Here is a 23,239-nt window from a genome sequence, read left to right on the forward strand (position 1 = left end):
CCAGTTTAGGAAGGATATTGGTCTCTGGTTCTTTGGCGTTTTGAGAGGCTGTCTTCATCACTGATGCCTGCCATCAGATATTTTAGCCCTGTGATCCAAGTACGTGCTTCATCTCCACTGGAAGACACCAGGTCAAGCGATTCCATATGATCTCCATAGTAGATGCTAAAGCAGCAGTTAGGATCAAAACTGCCATCAGCATAGCGCTGAAAGATCTCCGATTGCTTCCCCTCACAAACTTCTTGAATAGAGTCGATGGAAACTAAAAAAACAAGAGCATGCAGCCCATTAGTAGCTGTGTAGGAAATAATCATGCAGGCTGGCATACAGTAAGACTGTCCTAAAAAGGAATCCCTTTTTGTTCGTCTCGATTTTAAGATCTCTCTTTTAATTACACTGATGAATCACACTGCTGCTTGTCCAAGAACATAACAAATGATCTTCCAATTCAATCAAAAAGAAAAAGCAGCTATAACAAAATTAACCTAAACTGCAGAAATTACTGGAGTATGAGAACAGAGAGACATGAAACAATCTGCATATTAACAGAATAGGATAATACTTCTAGCTTCCACTCCCTTGTATGTTGCCTTAAGATTCTTAAGGGAGACTACCCTGCTCTCCCAAGAGTGTGACTGATTTGAAAATTGCATACTGAAATAAAAAAGCTGAATCATGGTTTTACAAATCTTACTTATTATGAACAAGCATAGAATTAAGGAAAAGCAACACCAAGATAGTGAAATAGATACATCCAGCAGACTGCTGCAAAGGCTTCATCCTGACATGGAGAGTAGTCCTAAAAAAATTGGTGGTCTGGGACACCTTCAAATCTATTATTCTGTGAATACAATCCCTGTTCTAATTCATGCAAAGGGCAGAGAAGGTCATGCATGGCCTAGGCCAGACAGGTTGTGTTTATCTTCTACTCACATTCCTTCCTCTTCAGATAAAAGGACAAAGCAGATGAAAAGTCAATTCCATGTAATTTTACAAAATCAAAATTTCTACCTCTTTGAAAGAGAGGTGAAACAATGAAAATGTCTGCAGTTGGCCAGAAAAAAAAGATTCATCTTTTCAATAAATTCCAATTTTTCTGCTTTTTAGTTTAGTATAGAGATATGCAGATGCTAAATACTCACAGACTGTGCACCTTATAATTACATGAACAATTTATTTCCCTTGTAATGTTCCTGTTCCCAAGCTGATAGAAGATAAATTCTAATAATAATAGTAAGGGGGGAAAAAAGGACAAATTTTAGTTTTGCTTTGTTGCAATTGTTCTCTGGAGATTACAACAAACAGACATCTGTTTGCTGTGGTATGGCTACCGTGCAGCTGGACAGTATATTATACACAGACAAACTGCTAAAGTTTAAAAGGGAAAAGTTATTAAGGACAAAAATATAAACTGGATAATTAAATAAGTTTCACTGTGCTGAAGGCAAGTGATTGCAAGTTGCTAGGAAGCTCCTCTGAAGGAAATAAGTCCCCTTCCCGGTCTGCTTTGAGGCAAGTACCTTGAACACTGAAGCCTAGGCTCAATCTGATTCTTTATGATTTTGTCCTGGTTTCTCCTCCTATACTTCCGCTTATCTGAAGTACACATCCCTAAAACCAGTGCTGTGATCTAATCAGAAGCTTATTGCACATTAAGGAGCCAGAGCTACACATAACAGTTACACTGAGGTTGTGCTGTGCTCAGCAGCACGTACAGCTTGTCCTCCTGGCCTTTCATACTGCATGTGTGCCTTGGCTGCAGGGTAACTTACCTGGCTTACTGTAACTGCTGTCTGCAGGGAGCTCTGACTCAGTACCAGCACTTACATCACCTGTGCATCCCTGATTTTCTCTACAGCTACAGCAACAAGTATCCATGGGAACATCCTTTATGTCTGACAGTAGAAATGATCAATAGAATTGTTCTCTCCTGCACAAAACTGTAAGAGCTCAGAAGAGCAAAATGGAGTAACCTTTCCTAGCATGGCATCTACATAGCATGTTGAAACTGACTGATGCTCACCTACAGCATCCTATACATATGTTTCTGACAGTTTAAAAAAAAACAAAAAACACAAACATTTCACTGCAAAGTACTTTTCAGCCATATAGTAAGCAATTACTCAGGCTACAGGAATGGAAAGGTAAAAGGTAATAATCCTGTAGAGAAATCCTCTGGAGAAAGGAATGAAACCTCAACATTGCAAGGCCCCCAATTCACGCAGGTTTTGCCTGCAACTGACTTCCAGCATACTTAATTACTGTTACCTGCATAGTTAACAACAGCAATTTAATCTTCATAAACTATTAATCATTATAAAATAACTTAATGCCCTTTAAAATCCACATACAACCTTTTGCTTGATCATCTGTGAACGAATCAAATTCTTCATGCTGGTTTGGGTTTATTCACAAGGGGGCAAGGTTCTAGCTAGAAGGAATCAGAATAAGTGGTTCTGTGGTTGACACTCACTTTTGGCTCTCTCATTCTTTCGGGAGGGTCTCCAGCGAATGCATGACTTGTGCTCATCCAGGTAATAGAAGCGGACCAACCCTTTGGAACCACCACGGAGTTTGATCATTTGGGTACCAGCTTGCATGGAGCTCATACATCTTTCCACTGAAGAGAGAAATAAAGTAATATCAGTATGTCAGACTTTGTTCCCTTTCAAAGACACCTATGCAGGAAGAAAACATACAAACAACATACAGTTGCTCAATTAACAACTCAACAGATGACTTCCTGTGCTGTCTGATACAAGAAGTCACGTCATATGATCATAAAGTCAGAAAAGCTCTTGGCATCTCAACTTATCTGTAAATGCAGTAGTTTCCACTCTCATATTAATAGATGGCACATTTATTTTTCAGAATTGGTACACATTACTCTATTCTCATTCCAAATGCTTAATTTGAGCTCCTGCAATACGCAAAATATGTGCTGGACATGGAATTAAATTTCACCCAGAAGCCCAGATTCTTGTCCAGCAAAAACTAGCACAACTTCATCAACCTCAGGAGAGTTATTTTCAGGAAATGGAAACCTATCAGGCTAAGTTCCCATTCTTGTATTCTTACTAAGTGACACTGGACTGAGGCAGCAAAGACTCAAAGAGGTTGTTTTTTTCTTTAATAGTTTGTAGTAACATTTATAGTTACTATTAAAAATTTCAAAGTAACAATAAATAACAAAAACATAGAATATTAATCACTACAGGAAAAACAAGCCTCGTTTCATGCTTATTGTTACAAAGATGTTCTAATCTCTGTTAATTATTTATGGTTCAATAGCACTACTATCTTTTTGGAGTTTTAGTGGTTGGTATATGTTTGTGGAAGTGGGTGTATTTTAGCATGTGAGGATGAAAGGAAGTTGGAGGAATTGAGTCATTTGAATATTTTTGTATGTGGAGGAGCTTTGTCTGAAGATCAATGACTGAAGTCCAGAATGGTTCTGGGTGACATCACACGGCTCTGGCTCAAGCCCATCTGTTTATAGACATCCTACAGGCAGCATCACACCACTGCCAAGGTCTGCACTGTTACCTGATCTGGGCAGGATGCATCCTGGTCATATGCTTCAAAACAACTGCTTTTCCAAATACTGAATGGAAAGGCAAATAGATTTCAGAGTCCTGTCTTCAGGGCCCTAGAATATGCACCATGTTTCTGAGCTTACAGAAACCCTTCAGTACAGGTACACTGTAAGAGCAAGCTGTTGCCTTAAAATCTTACTGAACCAAAGCAGCATTCCCAAGTGCCAATAGAAGACTCCCACACCCATCAAAGGTTCAGCACTGCAAATCCACAGAGAGAACGACTGTTTCACTTAATAATAACTCCAGAAACGACATTGTAGCTATAGCTGGCTCTTTGATAGATAAACCCAAGCTCCATCTTCTCCTGTCAGGAATATCAGTTCCAGTTCAGACAGGAGACATCAAATCTTCCTAAAGTCAACATATAAATAATACGTAATGCATACATATATCTCTACATAACCAGTAGAAAGGATCTTTCGATCTTTCTCAAACTACTATGGAAGCTTAAGAATTTTGTCACTACGTGCCTGAATAAATAAAATAGCCTTACTAGAGCCCAGTGGCCTACTCTGGAGGAAAACAACAGACTGAAGGAAGACTGAAAATCAGACAAATATTGCATAAGAAATTCAGAATTCTGGCAACCAAGACCAGAAAGCAAACCTACCATTCTGTGGGCATGGAGGACACAAAATTTCAAAAGTTCACACGTGACAAAGTGAACAACATTGCATTTGCATTTCAAGGGGAATGAGAAGAGATTAATAATGAAAATATAACTGTAAGGTTCTTGAAGTCCAAAAAGCATCCTGGCAACAGATCAAAATAACTGCAAAATAACAGAGAACTAGGGCTGCGTCTCACCATACCACTGCTAGACAAAGTTGTCACTAAACAAGATTTACAAATAAAAGCTCAAATGACCCTGCCTTGAGCAACGGAGTGGGGCACGCAGTCCACATCTTACCAAAACGGCCAATTTTCCACCGTGGAGAAGCTACAATGCTGCCACCAACCCAGAAAAATTCTTCAGCCAGGCGGGCAACTGAAAACTTATTCTGAAGCAAAGGGCTTCCTATGGCATCCATGGCTGAGACAAAGGGTAGCTTCCAAATGAACACAAACACTGCAGGCCTTAGCAGATTAAGATTAAGATTCTGTAGTTGCAAACTTTTGATGTAAGTTATAGAAGTATTATTAGGAAAAACACTTCAAGATAATCAATGATCTCCAAAATCCAATGGTATTCTTCGAGCTGTTACAGAAAGAGCAGTTTAACAGCAAATTCAGGCCTCCTCTTGTGCTGATTTAGACTACTGAAATAGCAGCAAAATCCTTCTCATTCTGCACGGTGTATGCATATGTCTGGTTTGGAGGACGGGTACGTTTCAGTTCAGCATTTTAAAACAGACAAATGAAAGAAATTGAGGCAAAATGGCATGAAAGTGATTCCATTTATGAACAGAAGGATCTTCTGAAAACGTTCTTTTCCAGTGCTACCTTCCCAGCTGTAGAGCACCCAAGACAATACACCAGCTCACAGCTGTTGGCTTTTTCCATGCTGCTTTCTTCTGACAGAGTTACGTAGCAGGACCTCTTTTGCACATTTGATGGCGTACAGATTTGCAAACGCTCTTGCTGATGGCTTTACTTGCTCTTCAACAACAAACAGCAATATCCGTTGCAGTAAATAAGTGCAATGTCAGTAGCACAATCCATTCCCCCAAGTCACCTTTGCCTTTCACTGTGAATCTGGCGAGGTGCTTAAGCTCTTCAGTCTCCTTCCACTTCGGCGGAAAAAAAAAAAAAAAAGACCCTTTTTTCTTCTCACACAGCTCTTCAAAGTATCATTGTAGAAATCTTCATCTTTTCTTAGAAGGTTCTCCTCAATATTTTAGTGGGAATATTTCTCTTCAGGCAGGAAAAACTAGATACGCTGAAAACACAGCAACATGTTTGCTTGAAATCCTAAATCCCCTGTACGCACTAATCCTAAAGCTGTGGTTCTGCCCTATCCAGTCAAGGGATTTAGGTGACACGTTACAGCTGTAGAAAAATAAGAAGGTTAAAAAAAAGTACTTTTTTTTTTCCCTTAGTTAGCAGCATGTTTTCATCTCACAATCTGTGTGGTAGTGTCTTTGCAAAATGAGACAACCCCACAGAAGATGCTTTCCTATGAAACAGTCAGCCAGCTACACTGTACAGAACAAATGCTGTTCACAGAAACATGGAACAGAGTGCACAAAAAGTGGCAGAGATAAAAGCAGGTAAGTATTAATTTTTAAAAAGCACTAAGTTACTATCTCATTCCCTTTGAAGTGCATCCAATAAACTCCAAATACAGAAATCTGTCATTTATGTTATCACAGCCTCTTAATCTACACTAAGTACAATATACAATTGCTCTTGCCATCTGTGATGTACAGAAGAAACGCAACATGCTTCTAGCTTGATGAACTAAGCACAAATTGTCCATTTAAAACGTGCTCATTAAGTACTTCCCACTCCTCCTTTCACACTTTGCAAAGGCTTTATAGCAAATAATTCTAGAGATGATTGATTCTCAAGCACAAGTTGTTTATTTCACTGACTGCGTACAGATACCTGATAGTAGACTGGCCTCAGAGTTTAGCTGCAGATTTATTCAGAAATGAAAACCAATGAGTCTGGGCTGTGGGTAAAGGACAGCAACATGCCTGTGCACACCCTTGCTGCTTTCTTCTACTCACTCAAATACTTCAGCAACAGTCTTCCATTCTCCTCACATGTCTTTCAAGAGTAAATTGGTGAGATGCTTCCAAGCCAATCACTCCTATAAAATGCTAAGACACGTATATCTACACAACTGAAAAGCGTGAAGCTACAGGCAAGAACTCCTGAAATACTGTTCTAAAGATCCTAATTCCCTTTTCATGGGAAGCCAGACCTAGCATGGCCAGACCTGAGAAATGTAAGCTTAATTACATGCTCTGCCCTACACTTCCCTGAATTTCTTAAATAAAGGAGCAAATGTCTTTGGATAGTTTCCCTGCTACAGATTATCAGATCTCCACTTCCAAAATGGGGAATGCACCTTACAAGGGAGGAGACACAATTGAACTCTCAGGTCCTTAACTATAAGGAGACAGAGTTAAGGTAACTTCTGCAGCAAACTAAAAATGCCAATATATCAATTTCATAGTTGAGAACTAGAATTCTGCACAAGTCAGATTTGCATGTGGATTTGTTTTCATTTTAGTACAAAGAAATTCCTGGTTTTTATAATACCAGAAAAGAGGAATTCTCTCAGTGTTCAAGTTAAAGTCAGACTTATATTCTAATACCCACCAACAAGAGGTTAATTCAGAGCCTTTCACTTGACACATCTCTCCATCCTTCAGGCCTAACGATCACAAATGGAGAAAAATAACATCTTTTTAAAAGTCCTATTTCCTGTTTGTGGCTAGATATTGGGTAACTGTAGGGGAAAGAAGCAGAAAATAACAAAGGGTTAAGTGTGACTTAATCTCTCTCCCAAGTCTTAAACTACTGAGCTGAGTACTTAGAATATAAGCCTATTGAAATGGGTTTCTATTCTTGCACCACTTGACATCCTCAGAAAAATCTTGCTCACCTGACAAAACGTGCAGATTAAAGACTTCCTCCCATGGCACTCAAAAAAAGTTATTATTCTCCAGGTGTACGAAAGCCTTTTCATGGCTCAAAAAGATTTAAAACCGAACAGTATTTGAGTCTTCAGGCTGCCCTGTGGCTGTTCTAAAAGTGGGATTCAGATGACATGAAGAACAATGCTGGAATGTCAAAGGTCTTGTCAAAGAACATGCTCACTGCCACAAAGGGGCAGAGAAGTCAGTCCGCATCACACAGAGAAAGAACATCTTGCAGAAGATACAGGAACACAGCATATATGGTTTGGAAGAGAGAAGTGAGTAAAATGAACATCTTCCTGAGGTAAATGGGTTGATGATTAATGCAATCCATCAGGACGGGTGGATTCATTTCCAATGCTTATTTTAATGTTGAAGCAAGAGAAAAGTGCTAAAAATTTTATTTAACTCAAAGGGAAACAGATAAGACCCTCAGTAGAAAAGAAAAAACTAAAAATTTGAGAGTAAGAAATTTTAATAGGTAGCCCAGATTCTGATCTCTCTTGTGCCTTCTGTACATCAAGGTTCAAGCATAAAACAGAAGTAATACAAGAGATAAATTAGGCTCTCGGCATACCAAGAAGTTTGTGTGTGACACATCTACACTTCAGCTGAAGACAGCACAGAAGATATTTCAGATGTACACGGTGAGCTAGTTTTCAAATTATAAACATATTTTCAATATATTAGTTGCCAGAATATTGAACGTTACAGAGCTGGTACTATAACAGGTCTGTAAATCCTCTGGGATTAGATTTGTCACTTCACAGCTATGCACTCTGTTTATCCTTGCATGAACACGTTTCACACTACAGACCCACTTTACCAGATTAACAAACTAACCTCATGCACAAGGCTGATTCTACAATACTTAGAAAGACACGGGCAGCAATTACTGACACATATATGAATGCTAATACAGGTATCACTATTTCCTATTTCCCACACATGGAAATCTTGCTCCTAGTGGCTGCAGAATAAAAAGAAAATGATTGCCAACCTGCAGTAGGAGTAATAAGATAAAAGGAGGAAACAAAAGGTTTTGATGTCAGCTGGCACACAGCCATTATCTGTACTGTCTCTCTCCCCCTCTTTTCTCCTTGCCTTTGTACTTTCCGCTGTAAACAGCAGTCAAAAGGCCCAGAAAACCTGCAGAAATTACAGCTACCACTATATCTTAGAATCTCTGCATAAGATACCGCTGCCTACAGACTTCATATAAATTAGTAAACCTGTCTCTGTCATTTGAAGCACTAAATGCTGAGATGCTTCAAAAGCAAAATAATAAAAGCACACAACTGGCTGGAATGCACATCACTTAGTACAGGTTAGAAATACATCTGAATAACAGTACAGGCACAGAACACGAGATACATGAACAGCAGGAGCACAGCAATCTTCCCTTGAGCTGAAGTTACAAAGCTCCTTCAATTCTGCTAAATACATAATTTATGTTTTTTTTCCCCCCCATGAGGATATTGCTTCCTAATGGCCTAAAGCAGCATGATCTAGACAGCAAGACCTGCAAACACAGTTTCAGTTTCCCTTCAGCTGGATCCACTTGCTTTTGGGTTTCTGTAACTATGTACTCTTTTAACATTGCACCTGCATGGAACAACACAAGTGTTCCCCAAGAAGAGGGAAGCAGCAATCATATGCTGACAGAATCACAGACAACATCTGCTACAATTCCTATGTTTGTCTGGCAACTGAAGCCTGTACTAGTTATATTAAGAATTCACTAAAGCAATCCCTTTTGAAAGGTTCCGCTAACTTCCAAAGAAGGAAAAACATGAGCTCCACACTGAGCTATAACCCAACTTCCTGCGATCACCCAGCCACAAATGTGTGGTGCAGGCCAGAGCACCAGCTGGACCACAACATTATCCCAGCAGCACATAAGCTGCCTTTTCCTTAATTCTAACACAACAACCCCACTGACCTTTGGCACAGACCCGGCTCCAGCCTCCCACAGACACGAGGGCCATCTGGCCACAGCTCCGAGCGCAGTAATCCTCAGGCAGATTATGGCCTGCAGCGTGCCTGTGGCAGGTGGGAACAGCGCTGCTTACCAGCTTCTGCTTCTCACCCGCCTTGCTTCAAAGCTGAATATTGCTGCAGTGGCTCTGAACCGACTCAAGTTATTAAGTGTTACAGAAATACAACTCTGCTCAGTATGCATCAATTTGCAAGGCCACTGACACCTCTGGGAGAGACACCAGTGGCTGTCACACGGCACATAGCAGAGCATCTTTCAGCACTGGAAGCCACAGAAGGCAAGCCATGAGACAGCTGCTTCAGCTAAGAAACCCCAAACACGATACTTCTAGAGCTTTCCAATGCATTATTAAAATGAACTGATCCTGAAATCTCTTCAATTACTTTATTCACGTGAATCAATATTTGTGGAACTGAGGTCTGCTAGGAACAGCACCAACGTAATCCTAACAATGAGGCAATCTCCTTCCATGACGCTTAGCTCCCTTGAGCTCATCAGAAAAATTTGATGCAATTATTCTAATTAAATGAGAATTAGCCTTGTGAGTTGAGTCTTCAACTAGGGCTGATTCTTAATGAATTGAGATTTTGTGTCACATTTTATCAGTGAACAGTAGAAATATTAATAACCTTCTTCCATTTAAAACATGTACCATTTCTGAAATATTTCTGTAGTTGTTGTCTATAGTGATTAAAATATAATAACAATGTCTTATAAATTCTACTGCTAGCACTTTTACAAATTCAATGTCCACGTTATCTTCAGTAAAAAGTTTCAAGAACCATTTGATTCTTTTTACTTGTAAAGCTGTAATAATGACATTTTGCACGTGTATAGACAAATGTCACCATAAAACAAAGATTTTAGGTTTCATCTGAAGAAAGATTCTAAATGTTTATCTAAGGTCAACCTTATTACCAACAATTACAAGAAAATATCCCTATACAATTACAGAAGTAAGATCTTAAACTCTTTATATTTAAAGATCTAAAGATCTTTCAGCGCTTTACCATCTGTTCAGTGACATTGGTCATAAACACCAAAAGGGAGATGACGGCAGGTTGGAGGAAGATACCCATCAGTATCACTGAGCACTTTCTATGTTTCTGCCTCGTAAGAAAACACCAAGCTTATGTTCATGCCTTGTTAACATTTTAATTGGTGACTATTTGTGAAACTGAAATGAACAGCTAAAGAAATCATTGTTATCTGAAGGTATGCCACAGTTTACAATATGCAGTTCATCATGTGTTCTGAACAGAAGAGAGCACGATGTGTTGAGCAGCAAAGACAGAAACATGATTTGAAGGCAATGCAGTGCACTGACATTTCCAGTAGTGCCTGCTACTGCAGTGTTCTTCTACAGGCTAAATAAAGCAAATGCTCTTCTGCTTCAAGTTCCACTTCAATTAAGTTGAAGTTGGTTTTTGTTACTGGTTTTGTGTTGCAGTACTTTTTTTTTTTCTTTCCAAACATTTGTGACAGAATTACTTAGAATGCATATTGATTCATCAGTTTCTCATCTTCCTCTCAAAAACATATCACTCCATAGCATCTGCAAACCTTAGAAGCTAACTGTAAGTCTTTTTGCAATCTTGAAAGATGATCATAATTATGTTTTGTCTTCAAGCAGGAGCCACCTGCTGTAATTCCCAAAGGACAAGATTAAATCCAGTATGTACGGATGCACAGTAAGCACAGGCTGGTGAGCTGAAGTCCATCACAAGATCAGTGGCTGCAAGCCAATAAAGCTTACTGATGGATTTTTTTTAGTCTTTGATTCAGTAGTTACAAAAACATATAGGAAGTAAAGTAATTGCTTCTGGGCTCTCGTGGAAAAAGCATTTATATTTTTTACTATGGTCTCCACTATCCACTCCACTTTGAAACAAAGCAGTGTGCCAGATTCACTTCCCTCTGGGGCTTGGAACCTGAAGACAGGCAGCAGGCATCTGAAGGCTGGTAAAGTCAGCTTGCAGGCTGAACTCTGGAGATGTGCTCTCTCTCTCAGGCCACGTCATGCCACAAAACATTGCTGCTCTTTGCCACCAAATGCCTTGAGCTCTGCAGAGAGCAGCACTGCCACCGCCATTTGCCCTGCACACAGAGGAGGCAGGGGCTGAGTAGAGGTAACTTTCCCACCAGATTAGAACCCAACACAGAAGGCAGCATGCTGAACCCTGGCAGAACACACTATACCAGATTATTTTTGGGCTGTTGGACAAACGTTTCACCCAATCTCATGAAAACAGCTGTAACACAAAATGCCTTTAGTAGCACATGTGAAAGCACTCTCTCTCAAGACACCTGAGCTCCATACCAGACTCCTGATGCTTACTGAAATCATTGTGCCAGCTGGGCCACCATTAACAACGCATTCAGTTCCAGATACAGTTTGCAACGTCACTTTCTGTGAAAGTTTTTATTAGCATCTTCCAGCCCTTGGTGTCAGAAAACATGCTAAATTTAAGGGCTTTACGTGGCCAAGTGGGATCTGAAATCCTCTGGGATTTAAGATCCCTTTTAAATGCAAAGAATTATGCAGGATGCATTTTTCCATTGCAGTATAAAAACAATAGCTTAGGGACTTTCTAAAGCACTGAAAGGAAATTGCATATACATCAAACCATAACAACAATTCACTCAATGTCTTACCTTAGAGAAAAAATGCTTTTGATTTATATCAAGATTGATACATTCTCAGAGCAATCCTTATTTGCAATCCTAAAATTAGACAAGTGTTCACAGCAGTTAAACATACCTTTAAAGTGTTATGCTCTTCCTCTCAGAAGCTAGACATTCATCATATCCTCCACTAAATTAATTGGATAAAATAAACCATACCAAGAAAAAGATAGTTATACATAGACTATTTTCTTTTCTTTTTTTCTCCCCTCTCAATCTATCAGCTCTTGTGTAATGAACACATCTCTGTGGCAAAAAAATACATGCACTTAAGTGCAGACCCACAAGACCAGCTGCATTGCCACAGTGTTATACTTGAGGGAGAGGAGAATGGCATTTCCTCCAAGACCACCAATGAGCAGGAAGGTAAACACCCTTTAAAAACAAAGCCTATTAAGTGGCCTTGCATGTACCTTCAGCTCATGGAACCTCTGCTCTTTTAAGTTATCCCATTTCTCTTCAGGATGCTTCCACCACCTGGCTTAGAACGACACCATCTGGCAGAAACACAAAGTTGGTGAATATCCTTGAATCATACAGGTGAATTAACCCTTGTGTCAAGTCTTACAATACATTTCAAGCATTTTGTTACGTAAATAACTGTTCATAGAATCATACAGTCATCACAGAATACTAAACTCTTGAATGCGTCCCACTGTCACTGCTGCAATTCTTTACAGCTCTCAGAGTAACACACTGGTTAAGACTCTCCCACTCTTCTGATGCATACTGTGACTCTTTCCTTATTTACCTGAATTATCTGCATGGCGCTTACAATCACCGAAGCTATCACAGACTAAAAATTTTCTTGGTTTTTATACTGTTTTTATTAATAAAGTATATCATTGCTAAAACAGTCATAATAGGCAGAAAAACAAGGTCCATTTCTATTTTTGTGGCTCTGGGCAGCCTGGTCTTGTGGTTGGCAGCCCTGCACACAGCAAGGGAGTTGAAACTAAATGATCACTGCGGTCCTTTTCAACCCAGGTCATTCTATGATTCTATGATTTATAACATAAGATTTTCCAGGAGGTGCTCTATAGACTTTTTATTTTAATTACAATTCTGCTGTGTAATGAGACTTCCAAATCAATTTGCCTTCATCTTCACATCCTTCTTCAGATACTGGAAGACTATTTGCTGCAGTGATGAGTGTCTGAGCAGGTACAGCCACGCCTGCCTGCGTTACCTTTTCTCACCTCCTGAGCTAATAGCATCACTTCAGCTTACACTGCTACGAGAGTAATAATAAATGGAGGAGTCAAAACAGAATTAAAGGATATCAGGTACGGTTCCAGCACCCAAACATCAAATTAGATCTGAAGACTATAACTGTTTTACTTAGGGAAAGTTTTAATATAGATATGAATTTTTGAGCAAATGCTTTAAAAGAAAAGCAAACTTCAGTGAGTGTCTTCAGCAGATACAGCAAGATATTCATGAACGTGTCACAAAGTATTCTGCTAGCTGAACACACACAGAGGCAGAGCTACTGATCTGCTTTCCCACTGACATGAAGGTGCTGATAGAACACAGAGCCACCGAGCACACACAAGCCATCTCTCTTGTTGTGTAACTACAGTATAAGCCACATGCCTAATAGGCACAAAACACAAAATGCCCACAGACAAGCAAGCAGATATTTGACTCAATTAAAATATATCATAGTCAAGGATATGATCCTAAATAAATCAACTAGAAGATAAAGCTTTAGAAGAATAAAAATGGTGTTTTTGAGAGCTGGTCTTGAATTGCTATAATTTCTTAAGAAGCCAGAGGTATTTCATCCATTTTTGAGTTGCAGGTAACTTTTGCAGCACTGTAAGAAAAGGTTGAGGCAGTTCAGAGAGGACTGGGGTGCTGAACTCACCCCTGGTATAACTCCACTGGGGACAAATTGAACCCAAACAGTTTCTGTGCACTCATTTAATGGGTGTAAAGAAACTGTATCTAATTAGAAGCAAATCACATATTAAAAGAAACCATAAAACAATACAGTTGACTCACAACTACACCAAGCCTCTTTTTTCTCTTTTAATGTGGGTAGCAGAAGGTCTATGGTTAAAAATAGAAAGCCTTTCTTTATGGTGACAGCTTGCTACTTAAGTGAGCAGAAAAGGGACATAAATATACCTGGTGCCTCCCTTGCACTTGTGCAGGAAGAAGCAGCCATTCGAAATACATGCATTATTCAAGGTTTGGAGGTAATAGGAGGCAAAGGTATGGAACAGCAAACGCTGCCTTAAGAAACTGCTACGTATTTGTTTTAAGGGTTGAAGTTTGAATAACAAAATAAGCCACCAAAAAAGCTCTCTAAACTCTATTTTTCTCTATAGTCTAACTTACTATAGAAGTGGTTAAAGGTGATATTAAGGTGGTTAAAATAACATTTCTTCTTACCTTTATCTGGGCTGAGGCATTTAATGGTGCTTGTATCATCCATATTCCAGTGAGAGAATCAAGTGAACAAAACACCAGAGGAAGAAGCAAAGACCATATGCACATCACTGATATTTCAAAAGCCTCTTTTAAATAATAAAAAATAATATTGCAGGTGGGTCTTTAATGCAACATCAGGAAGTTCCTAAGGATGCTTGCTGCTTCTGCTCTGAGCAAGCTCATTTTTTATTCTCTGTATAGCAGTGTATCAGGAGCTGCTGACAGGTAGAAACCAGCACAGGAGCTAAATGAATGTTACCAGCCTTTCACTGCAACTCAAGTGTTCAGCCACCTGGGATAATCTTTTATTAACTCTTTGTTTCCCCACTCTCAGACAGAATGTAAGCATGTGCTTTGTTCCTTCCTCCTTCAAGAAAGAACTCACAGAAATGCTTATGGATGTTAGGAAATAAGTAGAAGGATAATCCACTTGTCATCCCGAGGGATGATTTTCATTCAGTAGGCAACAAACATTAATGGGGTGCAAATTCATTTAAGAAAGAAAAAAACTCATTCTGATTTCAGTGCTGCCCCTGTGTTCATACATAATCCTGCATACTGCTAAGGTATGTTCCCAGGCTTGTTTAGGTTGAGAAATCAAGTCCACAGTTACTGATTAAAAACATGCAAGGTGTTGTTTATGGACTTCCAATTCCTTTTCTTAGCAAGAAAACGTTGAATGAATTTGCAGGAAAAGCTTAATGCAGAATTATGAAAAACGGCTCACAAGTGACGTCCATTACATTTTATGCTGTCCCAAAATACAACAGTGTAATGCCTTCAGGTCTGCTTAAATCCCAGAGAATTTCAGCAATTTAGCATGACAGTGCTGCCTAGAAGTCCTGAACAAAAAGTTCCTGTCTGTACTATATGCCATTCAAATACACAGGATAAGAAAATTTGTGCCTCTCAAAACCTGAAATCTAAGTAAACAAGACTGGCAAACAAATAGAAAAAATAGTTTCTTTAGGTAAGAAAAACTGATGGATGGGAGCAAGGAATGTACGAGAGTGCTCTGCCCAAATGTGTTGCAGTCTGCCGCAGAACCATGCAGCCCTTCACCCCTAACAGACCTCACAGACACTGCTGCCTCGATCTGCCCACAGCAAGCAAGGTCAATTCATTTTTGCTCTTTTACGTTGCTGTGCTGCCTTATAGCAATTTCAAGCTCTAATCTCAGTTTACTGAAGAACCTGATTTGCTGTGTACTGCTTTTACATTCACCTTTCTCTCATCTGATTCAGTCCTTCCACGTAAGAAATGTGAAGGCTTGCTCATAGTTTCCAGCTGATACAGTAGACTGTCCTGCTAGGTTTTGATGTTATCTTATCTTTACACCTTAGGCACCCATCAGCATTCCAGACAGATCAATACCATGCAAGATCCGACATGAAAACCCTACTTTCACTTAGGCATGAATTTCATTGTCCTAAGCATCTCATGATTTGAGGATTTGGCCCAAGCCTATTTTCAGCAAAACATCATCCTGTTTACTTGCTCTTTTTCAACACTAACTATATCCCCTGAGATACCCTTTCCTCAGCAACTCAGTTCAGGTGCCCTTCAGGAGCACTTATTCCAAGAGCCTCATGAGGCAGGAGCACCGTGTATTTACTCCAAACCACTTTTGTTTTAATTCCCATTGTATCTGCTACTGTTTTAATACATGCTAATAAGGACAATTACTGAGGACCCTTGCTGCTGTACTGCACTATGCAAACCTCAAGCTGACTTAATGCACTGGGGCAGAAGGCACAAAGAACCTGCAGCCATCATCATGATGACATTTTACACACAAAGAAACCATATGCTGTGTAATAGGTGGAGGTTTGGCAGACAGTCCTCCAGGCCTTTGAAAAAAAGATGATCATTTCTCATGGAGTTTGCTCCACTACTGATCCACCACACCAGTCACTGCAGGTTAACAGCAAGTCTCTACCCAGAAAGCAGCCCAGATATCATTCACCAGTAAATGATTTGCTATTAAAATACATCAATCCTCAGGAAAACCAAGTCAAAAACTAGATTAAATTGGAATATTTCAAAGGCAAAATATGTGCAGCAGCCGTTTGTATTCTGAATGCACACATCAAATCCTCTCAGGATCTACCGTTCCTTCAGTGTTTTCCATAAAAAACACTTATGAGGGGCATCACATTCAATTCTCCTATGCTTATGAGGGAAGCTGTTTGCCAGTAATGGAAATGATATTACTCAAAACAAAGTACTAAGAAAATAAGCACTTATCTTTCAAAGCAAACAGATTTCAAAGTGACAATTATTTCTGGAGTCCACAAGAAAGCCAGCTTGAAAATGAATGATGACTATCAATCAGCACCCATTGATAAGAGAAAAATGTGATGAAATTCTGGTCTGACTCACATGAATTATCTTCCAACATCCCCCAACAAGTGTTACAAAATATCTCACTTTAAAAAGAAAAAACCTCATTCACTGATAAAGCACTCAATTTTAATCAACATTTGTCACATTTCCAATTTATTTTTTTTTTAATTAAAAGTTAACTATCCAAATGTGGAACATCAATACAATAACTAAATCCTGATTTTGAATATAATACGTATGTAAGAAAATGCTTTATCTCCAGGAGGTTTTTGCTAAGCAGTTAAAACAGAGTCACAGAGCAAACATCAGAAAAAATTTGAATGCATCCATAATACCTCCAAATTTTTCAATTAAAACAAAATATTTTACCACTAAAGATGATCTCACAGTAACTAAGGTGAAGTATAAAACAAGAGATTTCTATATGAGAAGCCAGGGAAAAATGTCTTGCATGTCCAGAAGTACCAACATGACAAGGAAAGGTCAGTGCGCTGGGATGTGGGAAGCACGCTGCCAGCACGGCAGAAGCTGAAGGCAGATGTGACTGCCCAGCCCAGGGTGACCACATCTGGGCACAACCAAGGTAACTGGAAAATACAGCCCGTTACAGCACAATTAGTACAAAGAGAAGTTAGTTACATCCACAAGATCAAGGATCTTCTACGGAATTCCTGCCAGCATAATACTCGGCTCTCATTGAAAGCCATCAAACTCCATGCCAGAGTTCCAGATAGCACAATTCATTGCATCACTTCAAGGCCTTCCATAAATCAGCTTCAACACATGTGGGTGTCAGAGTTCTTAAGTTTTTGTTCCCATAGTTACGAATGTACTTTACCACAGAAGAAACAGCAGGTGGCTAAGACACAGAACAAAATCACCATTCTTTTTACATATGAAGAGCTGGGATGTTTCAAATAAAGGTTTTATTGCTGAATGTTTACAGGCAGTTACAAAGACTGACAGAATCAGATCAGCAAACTATGGAATCCTTCCACACATATATTACTGAGTCAACAGTAAGTTCACCAACACACAGCAAAGCAATTCCAGCCTTGTAGCTGATGATGCCATGGCGTCGCACAATTCAGTGCTGAGGTAGTTTCCTCCCTTTTTTTAATTTTTTTTAATTAGGAAAACACATTTCCCTTGATTTTGTTGTACTAACCATCTATTCTTTTCTGACAACAGCAAACCTAAAAAAATTCCGGTATCTGCCAGCTTACCAAATACCCATTCATCTCATGTCCTATATCAGTTCCTCACAGGTAATAATCTTCCCCCTCTGGCACTGTTGGTAAGGCAACAGTATTGTCTTTTTTTTTTTTAATCATTTTCTACTTGTTCTTAATCTGGAGCAGATTTGATTTGCAGTTTCCCTCATCCCCCTCGATGTCTGGGAGCAGGCTGCTAAGGGCACAATGCGGCTCTGCACATTTCTATCAAAACCAAATCAAAGGTTTTGAACAGCTTGTGCACACACCAAAACGTAATCAACATGGCTTGAGTGCTGCAAAACCTATACTTTCACTTTGTGCTATTTTAGTACCAGTTTTAAAGGGCACTGACCACTGAAATACCCAATCTGGAAACTTCTGCTGTTATGTTCAACTTTGGCTGCATAGAAGTAGGTCACATAGTTTTTCCTGCTTGTTGTGCCTCTCGGCAGAACAAAGCTCTGTTTCCTAAAAGCATCCATAGTCTAAGACAAATGCATTGGTTATAAATGCACTGCATCTTCAAAACCACCAACTCCACTTTGACAAAGCTGACTCCTGGAAAATAAAGATACAAATTACTGCAACTTTTATTTTTAGATTACACTTTTGCTCAATTCACAGATTCTTTTCTACTTTCGAGTTATTCTTGTATTATAATAGCACGATAGTACAATAATAGCACAGTACTCTTACAAACTAACCTTCCATGCTAAAAAGAAGAGGGTATGGTCTCAGGAAACAAACAAACAAAAACATTTTTTTAACTCCAGATGTTGAAATAGTGTTATTATACTTGTTCTTGCAGGGAAAATTCTATAAACATTAGATAAATCTTGAAAATTTGTTTGATTACCTTCAGTCCTTGCTATCATTTTTCTGCAATCTGTTGTTTCGGTGTGTTTTGTTTTTTTTTTGTTTTTTTTTTACTGATAAACAAAAAAAATCTGCACAAGTTCAGGCTATTCTCATTATTGATTAATTAAACAACATTCTGAGAAGCACTCCTTCCTTAACCGCAGGGCAGCAACTTGGGAAGCTGGACCTCTGCTGCCCTGCAGATCCCTACCAGGTGTTGTGCTGCAGCACACTCCATAACATTCTGCTACATCCCAGTTGAACGTGAAATGCAAGAGTTTAATCAAAAACCACTGAAAACCTATAAAATCAGAATTATACATTGCTGTATAGTAGAAGTGGAATAGCAGAGGCACGCAAAGTCTGCACCTCCTGCCCATAGATCTCAGAAACTTATAGGATTCTCTTGTCAAAAGCATCACTACAAAATCTTTCTAGAGCCTATGTGTTTACTAGTTACTAGTCAGTAACTTTCAGACAGTAGTAAATCCCTGCATTATCCACACTTTCAGTAGAAAAGTGACAGCGTTACACTAACCATGCAGCCTCCAGCAGCTTCTCAGAACCCCTGGCTGGGCCAGCAGAGGCAGACAGATACTGCAGAGGAATCGCAAAGGATGAAAGCACAGGCTGAAGTGAAATGCTGAGACAGAGTGGAGAAATACTACGTGAGCAGCTAGCAGGGATAGAACTCTATCAGCAAAGGAGGTTTTCTAAATAAAGAATATAATCTTAGTATCATAATTTACACTACATCTTAACCATCAACAGCACAACACTAGAACTAGATAGGAATAGAAATTACTGATGCTGTGTTTCTGTGGGTTTGAGACTAGCCTGTGTTTCCAGGTAAGAAAATGAACTAGTAACCTAATGCACAATCTTTTCATAACTGGTACTGACAGCAAAGCTCACTTTCAACAGTAGCTATGGTGGGCTTACTGTTCTGCCCTTTCAAATGTACTATATTCCTGTGTTTCAGAGTTCAAGAGGTAAAATCTCGGTAGAAAATAGCAATAGAGCACTGGGAAGCTGTCCTGCCTGAGCTGTTTCAGCTTTTTTTCACTACAGCACATTCTGAATAAATGGTACACACAGCTTCTCCTACTGTTTAGTTGTTCTTCTAATTCCAAAATGAGAAGAACTTGATTACTTTATTGGCAAATTTTCTTCATCAAAGACCCACAGATCAACTTGGCAATTCAGGGTTTTCGGTGAATTTGTATTTTTCCAAGAAAATCTGTATCAGTTAGCTTGTGTGTAACCAAGGGAGAAAGGCAATAAAGAAAGAAGGAAAAGAGCAGGTTCAAGTAACTCTCAGGGTCTTAGAAAGCTTTAAGAACTGAAGTTGCCAACCACAGTGAGCCAGAACAGATGAATTCTCAACCACTTGGTCGAAAAGCGTACTTCAGTGTTACAACCTCAGCAACACACATATCCATAAACCTATATGATGCATTTCCATTTCCTGTGGTGTCCTATAAACAAGTTTCCGACATGTTTTCAGGGTGATGAGTAAGAATCTGGGAGTGAGAGACACAATCATCTGCTCCACCTGGTCTGAGCAAAAACATTTACACTTTTTGCAGGAGATGAAAATCTACAGCTGCCCAAGTGCCAGCTGCAGGCAGATACAAGGCTCAGGCTGTTTTCCACTGGAATGTGAGCTACTTACTTTAAAGACATTAAGAGAAAAAAAACCCACCTGTGACTTGCTCTTCCTCTGTGCTTCAGACATCCCTTCCAGTTTTATAATTAAAGTCAAATGTGTTATGTCTTGCTTTACAATCACTTTCAATGCAGCATCATTAAATATCTGACAAACTACAATTAGCTCATATTCAACAGCAAAAAACAACCTTTGGGTGTGACTGTGCATATGCCTCATCTCCAACCATAGGTGTTTCTAAAATGTACTGAGTCTGTATAAACAGTTCCCAGGCAAACCTTGACCTGCCCTTAGGAATCAGGTAGAAGGAAGGAGTTGCATTTGAAGTATGACCCTACTTGTGGGATTTCTAAAGTCCATATTTTATGAGGAAAAAAAAAAGGAAAGTGAAATATTTTTATTCATCCAGAAAGAAGTCCCTACCCGAAGTTGCAGTCAAGATGAAATGCACAAACAGCAACACTTCCACTGTTCTTATAAGAATCACTGCTGCTATCCTGGAGGGGTGGCGATGACCTTTCTAAGTCACAGGGGGCAGATAGACATCACTCAGCTTCAACTACAGACTTGAGGGAGATGGGTAGTCAAGTCTTCATGCTGTCCCCTTCCACACCATGTAAGTTTCTCTGCCAAGTTGTAAAAGAGATTCATACCAGTACACGTATACATACACACTCATTTTCAGACACAGGAACAAACCCTACTTCCCATTTACTTTACAAGGACTTCATAACCTAAAACTTCTGAAGATTGCATTAGCCACCTACCTGTATCTGGGAATGCAAATAATTTAAAAATCCATCTAACTTTAAAGTAGAGATTTTTAAGCTCCCGCCTTTAGGCAAATTGCAAAGTATTCAGTTACCAGGCAAATGAACTCTATATACTCTTTTAAAAGCTACATCAACTGAAATTCAAATACACATTAATGAAAACCAAGTCAAACTTTGCTGTGACAGCTGTATTAGCAACTTTAGAATTGTAACACTGATACCCACAAACTTGAAATTGTTTGACTGTCTCCCCATTGGCTTCTGGCTTGCTCTTCAAATCTAAAGGATGAGGAACAGCATAAGAAGTACAAAAAAAATCATTTCTTCAGAAGCAACTTCATCTACTGCCACAGTCACACCTTTCCAATACAATCCTAAAGAGGAAGAGGTGTGTACACAGCATTTCTTATCACTTGTGGGGTAGGTATCTCTGATCTTAGTGCACAACGGGACTGTATTCACCATCAGAAACAAACTGCAGTCTGAAAAAACAGCTCAGGGACATATGCATACCTGAAAGGCCTGATTTCCCACACATTCTATGCTGCTGAAAGTGTTCCTTTGAGTATACACAGCACTGAACAGGAAATTAGGCTTTATTCCTGGTTGTGCTGCTAATGTCAGGATAGCTGCCCTTCCCAGCAGCTCTGCTGCTGCTTCCTTCCAGCCACACCTCTCTTTCTTCCCCAGCGAGGAGCTAAATCTCATCTGCTACACTGCGGACCTGGTTATTACGGCTGCATTCATGTAATACTTTGAGATAGCTCACAGATTAACAGTAAATGACCTCAGATACCTTAGTTTCTCCACATAATCCTTTTTCTCCACTAAAAATATAAATGCATCAAGATTCTTGCTTGAATGCAGCCCAACCTAATTTCTTTACTTCATTTTTATTCTGGTGGTAATGGAATGGAGCATGTTTACAGCTCCCTTCACTGTGCCTGCCTGCGTTACTGCTTTTGACATACTTTTACCCTAGCAGCCTATTATCTGCAAAGCTCCGTATCCTAAGAAGCTAATGTCAGCATTATTTCAGTGCTGTGGAGAAGGAGAAAAACAATTACAACCAAAAAAGGATAATGACTGCCAAAAACCTATGAATTGTCCTTATAAGCAACTAAAAGACTTCATAATAAATTGCATCTTCGTCATATGCTGGGGATAAGACACAAGATACCCAAAGTCAGGAATGGAGCAACAACAGAACAAGTTAATCTTTTCATTTTTCAGAAAAGAGAGCAGACAGAACACACAGCAGATGCAAAATGTGTATTCAATAGGCAGTATTTGGAAGCCAAGTCTATTCTGAGCTAATTTTCTTTGCAGCGTCAAAATTTGTAATTCATTCCATCACACCTATGACCTGAATTTCTGAACAGTTTTCATGATCTGCTGAAAAAATGCATAGTGAGGTGGCCTCAATTATAAATTAATAATGGAAGACAACATGTTTACACATATAAAAGTAGCTGTGTTGCACTCAGCTCAATTTTTTCAAGCAAACTGAAAAGGGGAAACACATTGTTTTGTAAAAGCACCAAGAAGGTAAAGCATTCATGCTTTGTTAAACTTTCCAGACACTTGAGGCTGTTTAAAATTATGATGCATGTTAAATATGAGCAGATTTATCATCCACATGTCCTGAATGTAATGAATGTTTCACAGTCCTGCACTTTCTACTTAAATACAAAACCTGCCCAAACAGTAAACGCATGTATGCCTTGCATAGATCTAACAAAAAAGCCCGTAGTCATTTAAATATTCTGAAATAACTAACAAGTAATACCTAATTTTAAATATATAGCTTTCTTTTGTTTATGCTTTTATAACTTCAATTGCCCACAACAGTGGTTAGAGTAACACAGGCATCCCAGAGCAGGAGGAGTCTGTGAGTCAGAGGGAGCTTCGGATACTTCTGCACTGGAAATTCTTGAATAAAAAGTTTCATCCCCACTGAAAAAATATAGGAAATTTCTGCAAAGATCACATCTACAATTACTTGTAACAGAGGGAGGGACTTTGAGCAAAAAGTCTCAGCACATTCTGCTATCACAGAAATAG

At 39.2% G+C, this 23,239-nt stretch overlaps 1 protein-coding gene across 3 annotated transcripts in view; it reads right to left on the reverse strand.

The window, feature by feature from the left end:
- Positions 1-23,239, reverse strand: part of PLCH2 (phospholipase C eta 2) — a 64,971-nt gene that overhangs the window by 12,444 nt on the left and 29,288 nt on the right. For all 3 annotated transcript variants that reach the window (XM_031556662.1, XM_031556663.1, XM_031556664.1), the window contains 2 exons: positions 2,474-2,620; positions 19-262 (listed from right to left, as the gene is read on the reverse strand). In XM_031556662.1, the coding sequence (XP_031412522.1) occupies positions 19-262; positions 2,474-2,620 (391 nt within the window). The remainder of the gene's footprint in view (positions 1-18; positions 263-2,473; positions 2,621-23,239) is intronic.

Source organism: Meleagris gallopavo, chromosome 23 (genome assembly GCF_000146605.3).
Source record: "Meleagris gallopavo isolate NT-WF06-2002-E0010 breed Aviagen turkey brand Nicholas breeding stock chromosome 23, Turkey_5.1, whole genome shotgun sequence".
Classification (NCBI taxonomy): domain Eukaryota; kingdom Metazoa; phylum Chordata; class Aves; order Galliformes; family Phasianidae; genus Meleagris; species Meleagris gallopavo.